Source organism: Peromyscus californicus, unplaced genomic scaffold (genome assembly GCF_007827085.1).
Source record: "Peromyscus californicus insignis strain IS unplaced genomic scaffold, ASM782708v3 Scaffold_22__1_contigs__length_63687245, whole genome shotgun sequence".
NCBI classification, from domain to species: domain Eukaryota; kingdom Metazoa; phylum Chordata; class Mammalia; order Rodentia; family Cricetidae; genus Peromyscus; species Peromyscus californicus.
Window position 1 is genome coordinate 36,555,234 of NW_026294525.1, and position 12,931 is coordinate 36,568,164.

Consider the following 12,931-nt stretch of genomic DNA (forward strand, 5'->3'; position numbering starts at 1 on the left):
TGTTAATACCAATGGCTGTAGACCTAGGATTATAACCTAAATCTTCTGGCAATAGAATAGTTATAAAGCTAGACTTTGGAATTTGATGGGTAGACTTTGGAAACAAGGGCAAGGGTATGAGCAGGGTATTGACAGATTTGTGATGTTCTACTCTTTGAATTCTATTTCTAGATCAAGAATTTCCTGGATATTTGTTACTATCAACAATGCTTTTTAAGGTGCAAGAAGTTTTCCATCAGTCAGTGGGGAGACTTTGCTCAAAGAGAGCTGCTTATTTGAGTATTACATGATTTCTTATGCTTAAGGATCTACCAGAGTAGATTGAAATATTAATAGAAGTTATCATATATCTTCATGTATATTCTATGCAATGTATGATTAATATTAATTATAACTTGTTTTCTCTTGTACTTTTATTTAAGTGTTGCATCAAAGATATAAATGTTTTGTGGTATAAAGGGCCATATGGGAAGACATGACAATAATTTGCCTCTGTTTGCTCCATCTTTGATGGATTGTATCCTTTTCCTAGACCTTGGGAAGTGTTGTTGGAAGAGCAAAGATATTGATAAAGAGAAATATATGTAAAAATATTGAGTGTGACTCACAATCAATAAGATAACACCGAAACATTTTACGATGTTTGATACATCCAAAAGTTCTTAACTGGGGACATAGTTCCACTTCACATAATTCTGGAGCATGGCGTCCCTTGAGTAACATGAATTTTATATGAAGACTGAATGCAAACTCTCCTAAATAGAGGGTATAGATCCAGTTGCTTGGTAAGTGTATGCCATGCAAACGAGAAAAGAAACACCCAAGTAAGAAACAGTAATAAACTATTTAAAACTTTTATATCTTACAGGAGGAAAAGAGAAGTGGGAAACCATTGATGCCAAGCAGCCAACACGAGCAACAGAGTTGGTGAAGAAAGGGTGCACGGAGACAGACAGGAAGGAGGCCGACTCATTGCGGTTTCTTCAGAAGGAAGTGACCTTGAGAGGGCTGGAAGCATAGTACACAGAGCGGGGCTGCACATCCTCCTGTTGCCGCAGAAGGCTAAAGTGGGTCATGAGAGTCTGTGCTGCACACTCAGAGATCCCTCCTTCTGTTCCAGACTGGCTGGGTCCTCTGGGCAAACATGGCTGAGACCTTCTGCTAGGGTGACTCCAGTTCCCCAAAGAGATCCACAGACTGAGAAAATATGGAGAAGAAAAGCTAAATGTTGAAGATGTAGGAGGGATCAACACACAAGGTGCTCATCTCTAAGAAATGAAGGAGAGGGGGCAGTGGGATCATTTATGTAGGCTCATGTGCCCATAATACACTTTTTTTTATTAAAGTAAGAAAAAAATTAATAAATATCTGCTAGCATCCCATAAGTAAGTTTCCATTGGCTCAGGTAATGGTGTATTCAAAGAGGAAACACTGAGAATCTCATTTTCTCAATTATTTCAGACACAGGTCATCCATAGAGCAAAATTCTTCTTGAGTCTCTAACTCTTACCCAATAAAACAAAGTGAACCAAGCTTTAAAAACTATTAACAAATATATTTATTGTGGTGGCTTTCTCCCCTACTAGATACACCTTGTTAGAAAGTAGTAACCCTTTAGTTTCAGGTGGACCCTTAAGCAGGTAATAAAATTGTTTTTCCTTCCTTAAGAAAGAAAATACACACTTTTGCAAACATGTCACATTCTCCTCACTCTAGTTTTGTTTTCTATAAAGTCAGAATTTTCTTCTAATACGTATGGTTTTGCTTTTGGAAGAAAGTTACAGGTACATGTTTACAGACTTATAGAAACCGAGGTGTAGCAGATGATCAACCACACAGTGCTAACATAGATTGGAGACCTGTTCCAGGTGATCACAACCCTTCACAGTTCTGGAAAGCACAGATAATCTCCACCTCTATGATTTCTTCCACAGTTTGCCTTACTCCCATCCCACACAGTCTATTTAACTCTGTTATGCACACTTAGTTTTTTGCAAAAGTACAGGACGAGGGCAACAGAAATAATCTTAAAAACACTTGCTTCTTGGATGATAAACTCTAGGATTCCAAATGCCAGGCCTTAATTCTGAGCATTCACTAGATCTGGACAAATCCACCCTGTGCTTGGAGTGATGTTTCTCTCCCCTGACCTTTGTTTGGAGGGACACTGCCTCTCTGAAGTTGCAGAATCATCTTTTGCTTCTTAAAGACAATTACTTGAAGAATAATTCTTACAGGGAAAAGATGTTTCTTCTCTGGGTATCATCATTACATTGAGGATAGCTTATTGCTTATTGATAATTATGTACAAATTTTCTCATCTTTGAAAAATACACAGAAGCATGTAAGATAACCATCTGAGAGTATCCCTTCTTTGAACGCTTGGCTCTTTGCCGTTAACTACGCTTGCATGAAGAATATAGCAACTATTCGGAATGTTGTTTAGACAGAGCGGTAGCTGATGTGTTGTCCATTTGTGGTCCTAATGGCTAGAACACCTGTCCTGGGCATCTGGTTGAGATAGCAGCATCATGAGTCTACAGTAACCTCACGGGACCCTCTAGTGTACAGTGCTGACTGATACCGATTTCTGTGGTTTCTCTTGGGCTTTTCTCTTCGGCTGCTGTCTGTCTCTGTTTTCCCGCGGCTCGGGGCTCTCTCTGCTGGACTCCAAGCCTTTGCTGTCAGAGCTTGTATCCTTTCTCTCTTCTTTGTTGAGTTTTTTCCGTTTTCTCTCCCTTCCTTTTTTTCCTGAAATAAAAGGACATTCATTCACTTAATAAATTTTATTCAGTTACATTCTCTTTGGTTATTCTAACTTATTAAAAGTATCAGTTTTTTCTCAAGTATATTATACTCATAGATAACAAATATATACTCTTTAAGCCCGCTTTTGTCAAACCAATAGAATTTTTATGTCTAATAGAATTAAGGGATTTATTTTATATGATAGTCACTTTTGCATATTGAATGAAAACTTACATTATTTTTACCACCTGAAAGCTCTATTAATATGTACATTTATCTGGTTTATATTTAAGGCACTATTTTATATTCACATTTACAAATAGCAGTTATGTATTTGCAAGCTGTGGTGTCAATCGCATGCTACCTAAGAGAAGGGAATTGATTTGTATAACAAATATGGAAATAAAAGTTCATAATGCATACCAAGATAATTATGTTTTATTTTAGTACAAACTGAAATTCATTTGTATCACAATTTCTCTGTGTGCAGGGTGTGGTGAATACAATTTATCAATACTGCTATGGTGTAAGTTACATTTTGGACAGGAACATTTTGTTTTTAATCAGTCAAGCAGTTATTTCTCAGATGTATGCTGAATTCCACGGAGGCTCTTGACCTTGAAGTGGGTTTGTAGTATAGATTTAGTTCACACTCATATCATGAGGTAGTTTTTCAAGTGAAATCAACATGCTTGTAAAGGTGTTGGTATGAGTAGGCATATTGTACCCTGTGTGGAGCCAGCATAAACAGTAAATTTTATTCAACTGTATTTGATAACCACAAAAAGTTTTGGTGAATATTTTGCCAAGACACCAAATTGGATACAATTTTTTCCTATTTCCTTAAGAATAGGGGATTAACTTTTGTCAGGTGAATTTTTTTACATAAAATTTGTAATTTTTAAGGGCATGGTTTTGGTAAGATGCATTAACACATATGTACCAGTAAGAAGTTATGTATACCCAAATGAATTCATAGTAAATGAAAACTTGGAAACAATTAATCTTTGATGTGAGACAGATCTTGAACATTTACTCCACATTCAGAGCCATGCAAACTTGAAATCAGTCTGCCTACAATGAGGCACTATGGATGAAAGTATTTTGGAAAAATTATTTGTGTGAGAGAACCAAAATATTTTCACGTCCTGAAACAGGCTGCAAATATTGAATTCAGTGGTTTGGCTCCTTTTTTCTCATGCTCAGGTTACAGAATTCCAGGGAGTGGTGTTATTAATACTTCCTATGTATACTAGGCCACTGTAGTGCCTTTGGATGAATAATTTTATACCGTAAATAGCTTTGTCACGAGACCATATCTACAAAACCTTCCAATCACTTCATGAAGACTTGCCCTGTTGATTTTGACAAAATACATGTCCAATTTTCAAATGCTAGTAGAACTTTTAATGAAAATGAGAGTCCAGAGGAGAGTAAAGTAACTATCAAGTTATTTGAGGCATATAGAATGGAACAAAACCAGTCAACTATTACTTCTAAGCCAAACTCCTTATCCACTGATATGCCAGCTTCATTTTTCTTTTCACTTTAAGGAATACTGTGGTATTGGTAAGATCTCTACAGACAGAGCCCAGGCCTTTTTGTTGGTTTCAATGGCCACACTACGTATTTGCAGAGCTGACTTAAGTGAGGTAACTAAACAACAACAACAAAAACTGAATAGAAAACTTCCCTGACTATGTAGCCTAATTTAAGTTCCATAAAGCTTCCCAGGCAGAGAGAATGCCAGTTTTCACGAACTGGAGTTTCTCCTCAGGAGGTGCTTGCTAGCAAGCGTTGAATGAAATAGTATTTTTAGATTGAGGGGTACCTCGAGGGTGTTAGAGTTCAATTCTTAAAAAAAAATAGTCAACAAAAATCATTCCCAAGTTCCACAGGAATTACTGACCTTAAACAAAATGTTATTTTTGTGGAAATTACCCAGAAGTCCAGTGTTTGACATTGTTCTCTTGATGATGGTCCAACATAGTACAGCTGTGATCCCAGTCATAATGTTTTAGAAACATAAGAAATGTATTGTTTCTTCCTCTGTCATGGCTTGATTTATATGTTTCTTTGGCTACTTATGACAACAAATTCAACTTCCAAAGTATTTCTGCTTATTAGCAAACTGATTAGGATCATTTCTTAAGACAGGCAGAAACATTTTTGGAAGCATCTTGAAGCTCAGTATTATGGCTTTATTATCCAAGAAATAGCTATTTGCTCTGGGCAGTGAGTGAAAAAGGGAGACTCTGCTACAGAGACAGGAAACTAGCACATCGTACATGGTTGCTGCCCAATGGAGGCTTATTGCGCAAGAGGAAACAAAATGGCATTATTCTTTTCTTCATAGGCCATGTGTTAGTAGTTGGAAATATTCACTATTTTTCTGCATAAATAATATATTTTACTCTTGTCCAAGAAATAAAATAGAAATACCCAGAGTGGCTGCAGTCCATTAAAAATCACGTGCAATTTGGGATAATTTTGTAAGGTTTTCATTAAAGGGACTTCTCTTTCTATTGTAGTGACTTGCTGAGTTTTCATTGATGTGGTTAATAGTTATTTTGTGACTCTTTGCAGTTTTGCAAACTAAGCATTCCAATTAAAACAATCTGGGGTGTGTGTGTGTGTGTGTGTGTGTGTGTGTGTTGCCCTTCACTGGATATGTGTGTGTATGGTACTCATGGCCACGTGTAGGTATGCCTGAACTGTATCGTGAAGTAGTCTAATGATGAAAAAAACATTCATTTCCCCACAGTGTTTTAGCTATAAGGAGGAGGTTGTGGTAGAAATCATCAAAGAGAAATTGCTATTAGTAGTTGAGTACAATCAGCCTGCTAGGGTTTGAATGCCCTCCCTTTAAAACTCATGGTAAAATTTAATTGCCATGGTAACCATAGTTTTAAAGGGACCTTGAAAGGGTGGCTGCATTGTGAGAACTCTGCCCTCATAAATAGATGAGTGTTGCTCTCATGGCAATGGGTTATTGTGGGAATGTGGGATTACTGATAACAAGAATGAGTTTAGTCCCATTTCCTCTCCCTGCCTCACATAAACCGACTGGCCTTTCTGTCATTTCCTATGCAACCACAGATTCCTCATGAGACACCAGTGCAGCATTCTTAGACTTCTGGCCTCCAGATCCATGTGATAAGTGAGCTTCTATTGTTTAAAACATAACCTGTGAGAGTCTTTTAGAAAAACAGAAAATAGGCCAAGATGTTCCTTGTAGAGAGGCACTGGCTGTGAAGTTTTAGAATACCATCCTTAGGGGTGGAAATCCCTGCTCAGATTCTAAGTCTACTTCAAGTAGTTGCATAACCTCTTGCAAGTTTCCGGTAAGCCTTGGGATTAACTGATACTTCAAATAGAAACAACCCTTTTTCTTTGCTAAACATTTCAAGGTTAAATAAGATGCTTGTAGAGCACTTACCATGGTACCTGACATGTTAGTCATGTGACAAACAAAAGCTAATAATGGTAATTGTATAGCATGGACATGATGTAAGTCTCCATTCCATGTCAAAGGTATGCCTTTGCCTGAGCATATGGAGAATGGCATGATAACTGTGGCCACACGCCTATACTGAGATGGAGGCAACCACAAGATCTTATAGGAAACACACAGGAAGCGTTGGACTCAGCTAATAGAGACTTAATGCCATTCTTCAGATGATGTTCAAGTTAAACCTAAAAGAATGACAGAGTTTGTCAGGCTGATGAGGAAGAGGGCAGGGTAGGTAGTGATATGTCAACATGTGATGGCATGCAAGGACACGGTGACCCGAGACATTGAAAGTGTACTTCCTTAGTTCGGTCAGAGTCTATATATAGGAAGTTACTGAGAAGCACTGGATTCAATTGCCATGTTCAGAATTTGTCCTGAAGCATCAGTGGTAATGCAAACTCTGGAACGGCTACTATCAGAATCCTAGAACATAGCAGAGCTTTGCTGTTTGGGTAACAAGTTAAAAAAAAAACCTATATGTTTTAATATGTGACATTTCATTTTCCAGAAACTTGTTATACATAATAAATTCCATAAAGGGAGTGCAGCTGGTATTTATAATTCAGTTTACAGTTTTATACTCTTAATTTAATTTTTGACAGCTTCATACACCTATACAAACGTATTTTAGACATACTCATCTCCTGATGTCCTCCTTAGGAGATTAGCTTTTCAAAAGAGTAACTAAAATCTCTACGCAGATAATGAAGCTACACATGATTTAAGGACTTCATACAAATTAGTATCACACGTGTGAATATATAATAGATAGTGTTGAGATTGTGAAATTATTTTCTACTGATGAAAAAACATAATCCTTTGCATAAGCACTGTCCAGAACCTTCTGTAGACAAGGTTTCAAACACAGAAGACTTTTGAAAATGCAAGACCCTACACCCTATGTTGGAGACTATGACACAGTAGTTTTTATGAAGATTCTAAGTACCTGTAGCTAGCAAAATTCAGCTTTACTTTATTTTTTTCTTTTCCTTTCCTTGTCTTTTTTTAGTATTTTCTTTTATTCCCAGTGATTTAACCTGAAACAAAATTACATCTCTTCCCCACTTCCTCTGCTCCCTCCAGCCCCTCCCAGCTACCACACCTCAAATCCCTTCCATGTCCTTCTACCACTCAAGTTGATAGCATCTTTCCTTTATTATTTCCTTTATACATATATATAAAATTATGTGTGTATGCACAAATACATATAAATGCAACCTCCTGAGTATATCTTGATATCTGACACATCTAAGAACTCTATTTGTAGAGAAATAGAGTGCCCGATTTCCTTAAATATATACAATCAACATTTAGTTCAAAATCACATGGTTACTAGTGATTAATTTTTCATAACGGATGTAAAATTGGTGTCGACTTACTAATCCTAGTAATTTGTGAGGACATTTTTTAAAATTTGGTATATTTAGAAGAGGAACTGAGGTGGGAAATAAAAGTTATTTGCAAATAATCTTTGAAAAACATGTAAAAATACAACTATGACTAATAAAGGATAAACTTTTAAGACTGAGACAGAAAATATCTTGAATTATTTTCTTTTTTTACATTCTATATTATACGTTATATATTAGACATTGCATTTCCATGTGGAAACATAAGCCTTAGAGAACATTCAATATTCTTTTAAAACACAGTGGGAATATGATTGAGAGGTATTTTTTTCTGGAATCATGAGTGACAATTACTTAGATTATAAATAATGTGTGTTTTTTTTTCTTTTTTTTGTACACAGAAATGTTTAAGGGGTTTGTTTGTGAAGTTCTCAAAATTGCCAGTAGGGGGAGCAAAGGAGCTTTAAGTAGTTTCTTGTTTTAAGAAAAACTAGACTTAAAAATTTAACAAAAATCTAAAAGTGTACTCCCCGTTCTAGACTGAGAAATAAACATCACCAATTCTATGACCCAACCACCTAGTGAAATATCCCTCCAAAAGGATAAGATTTACCCGTAGGCCTTGCGTTATAAAATGAACTTCAATCCGAAGTGTGTTAAAAGGAGTCCATCTGATTTGTAAATCTAAAGTTGGTCGTGGTTTTATGTACAAAGGATAAAAATGACAACTTTTGTTGGTTTTAGCTAATAAGTCAGTGGAGAACAGTTGCACGGGAGGGGGCTGCTGCAGTACAAGTATTTTTATGCAGCAATTATGATCTGTTGTGTAGATACATACTTAAAAGGCCTTTGACCTGTGGGCTGTATAAACACAGGACAGCTTGACCCGGTGGTGAAGTACACAGCTGAAAACCATCAAGGCCAAATGTCCTTCTCGGCTATATTATTACCCAGTAGAGCCGACTTGAGAAACATATTCAAACCTTTTGCCCCCTTTTCTCTTGTTTGTTTTTACTAAAATAGATACACTTACTGCCTCTGCTGTAATTTCAAGAAATACAGTAAAAACAGTCGGAGACTAGACATCTTTTATAGACACCCAGGCAGACATCCGATGGCTTCAACTTGAAACTTAAAGCTGTCCAAGTTACGGGTTTTGTCAGTTCACAGACAAATCGGTCCTGTGGCTTGTCTGCTTGACTCCGAGGGCACTTTTGATGAATTAGCCACAGAGAGTTAATGTGACGTATCATGACGTGCTCTACCGCATACCGTTAACTAGGGATAGTCTCCTGCAGCCACTTTGGCAGTGACAGCTCTAATCCCGGGGGCCTGTGAGCACTCAGACTGCGCTTTTGTTCACACCTGGAAAAGCTAATTTCAAGAGGCGCTGTCTGTTCTCACCGTGTTCTTTTCAGAATGAAGAGAAGGCTTGAGGTAAGACACTACATGTTCATTTTTTGAGGTGGAAGAAGATAATCGCAAGCTCCCTAATGGAGCCCCCGGGGTCCTTGTCCTCTGTGACTTGGTCCTTCTTGCACCCTCACCGACTTGGCTGGCCTCACACTTCTCTTCCTGCTCATCTCTGTATCCCCACCCCCGCACCCCCTAATTTCTTCTGATTCCATTTCTAGAATCCCTTGCTTTACCTCAGACTCATGTTTAATTCTCTGGCCTCTTGATCTCTTCAGGGCATCTTCCTTGATTTTCTGAATATTCCCTAAGCTTGGCTAGTTTACTTATGGTATTTCTGTAGATGCTCTGAGCTCCCGGTAAAGATCCCCGCGGCAATCAAGACGCCCAGGCTTGCAGCAGCTCTGGTGGTGCAAACCTGCAATGCCACTTACTCAGGGGGCTGAGGAAGGAGGATCTCAAGTTCAAGGTCAGCCTGGGCAACTTAGGAGCTCAGGTCCTTTGCAAGAATAAGTGCTCTTAACCGCTGAGCATCTCTCCAACACAATTAAGAAAGTCTTTTAAGAGATTTACCCCACTTTTCGCTTGGTCAGGCTCATTATCCACTGAGGAGTCAGAATCTGAAATTTGAATTTTGGTTCATGTCCTGACAACATATGTTTCTACGACCCTAAACACAGAGTTAAATCAATCCCACCTCATGAACTCCGATGCCTTGAACCCTAGGCTGTACTCCTTGTTTGCATATGCCCTAAATAAACTCTTCATGGCGCTGGGTATTACCTAGTAGGGCATCTTCTTGTTATAAAGCATCAGTATTAAATGAATTAAAAGTGAAAACTGGACAAAGTATCCACAGATTTTTTAAAAAACAGAACTATTTGTAATATTTAAAATGTACTCGTTTTAAAAGTAAAGTGAACCTTACTGTATGATAGATTAAAACAGAGTAGGAAATGAAATTTTATATTAGATATTTTAAATTTAATGTTATTTAACTTTGTGGGCTTATTTCTCTTGAACCAACTATCGTTTGGCTAAATATTCAGTTAAAGTTAGCGATTTCAGTATTTTCTGTGTAAGAATTCTTAATTTTGAAATACTTTCCACCACATTAGGTCAGATTACAAAACTCTTGGACAGTGAATCAAACACATTAATTTACATGTTGAAATGTTCTTAACTGGCACATGTTTGAATAGCACATTTTGAGTTGGATGCTGAGTCTTAGACAGTCTTATCCACTGGATAAGCATATAAATTAATTCTGATGATCACTCGATGTTAAAATTATGTTCAAATTCATTCTAATTTAGTTCATTAAATTTTATACATTCATGTCTTTAGTCATAAAACTCATGGCTACCTTATGAATTGTATATTACAGCTTGCCAAAAAGTTATTCTGTATAGAATATTTTGGTTATTTTATATACCAGCTGTAAATTTTTATAGATTGTTTATAAACTAAAATAAAAGTACTCATAATCCAGGAATTTGGGGCAACTTTTATTGCTTGAAAATGTATTTTGATCAAGTATGCTTTCAATTCTCTCCCTATCAATGCTCCTCCTAGTACTTTAGCACTTCCCAGTTTTATTTATTTATTTATTATTTATTTTTCATTCATTCTTAAAAAAAGCCTATTTAGTCCACTTAGTGCTTCTAGTATGTGCATGGGTGTAGGGTCGTCTATTGGAGCATTGGTAGCCTCTCAAGGGCCGAATTCTTGAAAACACACACACACACACACACACACACACACACACACACACAAAACAAAACAAAACAAAACACTGACTCTCCCTGTCCCAGAAGCCATCAATTGCTAATAGCTCCTCAGTGTGGGGTGGAATTTTGGGACTTCTTTTCTCCTCCATGATGGGGTTTTGTCTGACTTGATCTTGTGCACGCACATCTTACACATGCTGTCACAGTCACTGTGAGTCATCTGTGCAACTGCCCTCATATGCCCAGGAAACACTTCCTCTGTAGTCATGTACTGTCTCTGACTCTTACATTCTTTCTCCCACTCCTTTATGTGATGATCCCTGAGCCTTGGGAGGAGGGTATGTGATACAGATGTCCCTAGTAGGGCTGAATACTCTGTGAAGTCCCTTATTCTCTATGCCTTGACCAGTTGTGCTAATTGTTGCTGTGTTAATCAACCTCTACCTCAAAAAAAAAGCTTCTCTGATGAGGGTTGAGAGATGCACTAATCTATGGGTATAGCAATAAACCATCAGTTGATTTAATGCTACCTTCATTTAGCAGAACAATAGTAGTAAGTTCTCCCCTAGGACCCATGACCCACCTAACCATGAGTTGTTGGCTTTATTTGTGGTGTCAGGCATTAGTTCCATCTTGTTAAGCAGGCCTTAAATTCAATAAAAAAAGTTGCTGATTACTCTTATAACATTCATGTTCATGTAACTGTTGCACCAATGGGCAGTAGCTGAGCTCTAATATTTCAAGGACCATAAAATTGTACTTGGCAATATTGTCATGTCCTACTAAGAAATTTCAATTTGGACCTAATCTTCTCAAAACATTAATGAATATCTCCCAAATGAATTGATGTGCTTATGTCTTTTACGTGTGTGTGTGTGTGTGTGTGTGTGTGTGTGTGTGTGTGTGTGTATGTGTGTGTGAGAAGATAGGAAAAGGACATTAGGTATTCTGTCATATCATTCTCCACCTTATTTCTCTTGGCAGGATCGCTCCCTGAACCTAGAGTTAGACTGACAGCCAGCAAGTCCTAGAAATCCCTGTCTCTGCCCATGGTAGTTCTGGAATTAAAAGTTGGTATAGGGCCACACCCAACTTTTTAATGTGAGTTCTGAGGATTTGAAATCAGATTTTCATGACTGTGCAGCAAGTATTCTTAACAACTGATACGTCTTTCCAAACCATCATCTTTTAATTTTTGTAATATATCATTCTATGCAGTCTTCCTTCTTACTACCTCCCCTATTTTGTATCCTTGCTCATTTAAAATATGGCTGGAGAATATCTGTAAATTGATGTAATGTTTGTGTCAAATATAGTTACCCTTAGTATAAGGGAAGGATGGGTGACAGGACCCTAATGGATTGGAAACTCCAATCTCTTACATAAAATGATGTAGAATTTACATATAACCTATAAAATCTTCTCAGATACTTCAAATCATCTTGACACTATTGATTATATCTAATACAATATCCATGGCATGTAACTAAGTTAGTATGCTTACTTGTTTAAAGAATAATAATAGCAATAAAAACCTTCACATGCAATCCATTTTGATCTGAAGTTAGTTGAATTCTCAAAGGCAGAACTGTGGTTTGGAGAGATGATGTAATTTTGTTAAATAACTTCAGCAAGTTTTCTCAGGAATTTAAACATTAAAAAGACTCTTAGAAGCCTCTGTCACACAGACTCTGAATTTAAAGCCCATAAATCATATCAATTGTAATTTTTCCTATAAAAATGTTTATGATCAGCATATATAATTATCTGTCAGAACATCTATCCAGCAACTCCATTAAGTTTGGAAAAATCCATTCTTTAGTTCCTGACCATAATTAGTTCCTTTAAATAAGTTTTCCAGTTCTTCCTCATGAATTAGTTGGCTTAATTTTGTGCCAATTTAAAATGATCATATCACTAATCAGTAGGAAGGCTGACAGTCCTGTCTATAGTGCAGATTGCTCTGAAAGCTTACATTGTCAAAAGAAACGTTCTTTGTGAATCTTCATTTTGTTGCTCCAAATCTCAGGTTGAGTTGAGTCATGTTTTCCCAGCTCCAGCTGAGGGACTAGATGCTACACAAATAAATACCTGATGGGCACACACGTAAGGAGGTGGGGGCATAGGCAAGTAGAAAAAGACGGCGTACTTCTGTCTTCTGCACCCAGGACAGAAGC

General features: G+C 37.2%; 1 protein-coding gene across 2 annotated transcripts in view; it reads right to left on the reverse strand.

The window, feature by feature from the left end:
- Nucleotides 1–838: 838 nt before the first annotated feature.
- Nucleotides 839–12,931, reverse strand: part of Rspo3 (R-spondin 3) — an 86,696-nt gene continuing 74,603 nt past the window's right edge. The window contains exons 5-6 of one of the 2 annotated variants that reach the window (XM_052751278.1): nt 2,585–2,751; nt 839–1,197 (exon numbers count right to left, since the gene is read on the reverse strand). In XM_052751278.1, the coding sequence (XP_052607238.1) occupies nt 1,162–1,197; nt 2,585–2,751 (203 nt within the window). In that variant the 3' untranslated portion in view covers nt 839–1,161. Of the gene's footprint in view, nt 1,198–1,540; nt 2,752–12,931 lie in introns of those variants that run through there. The other variant, XM_052751279.1, reaches the window with a different exon arrangement.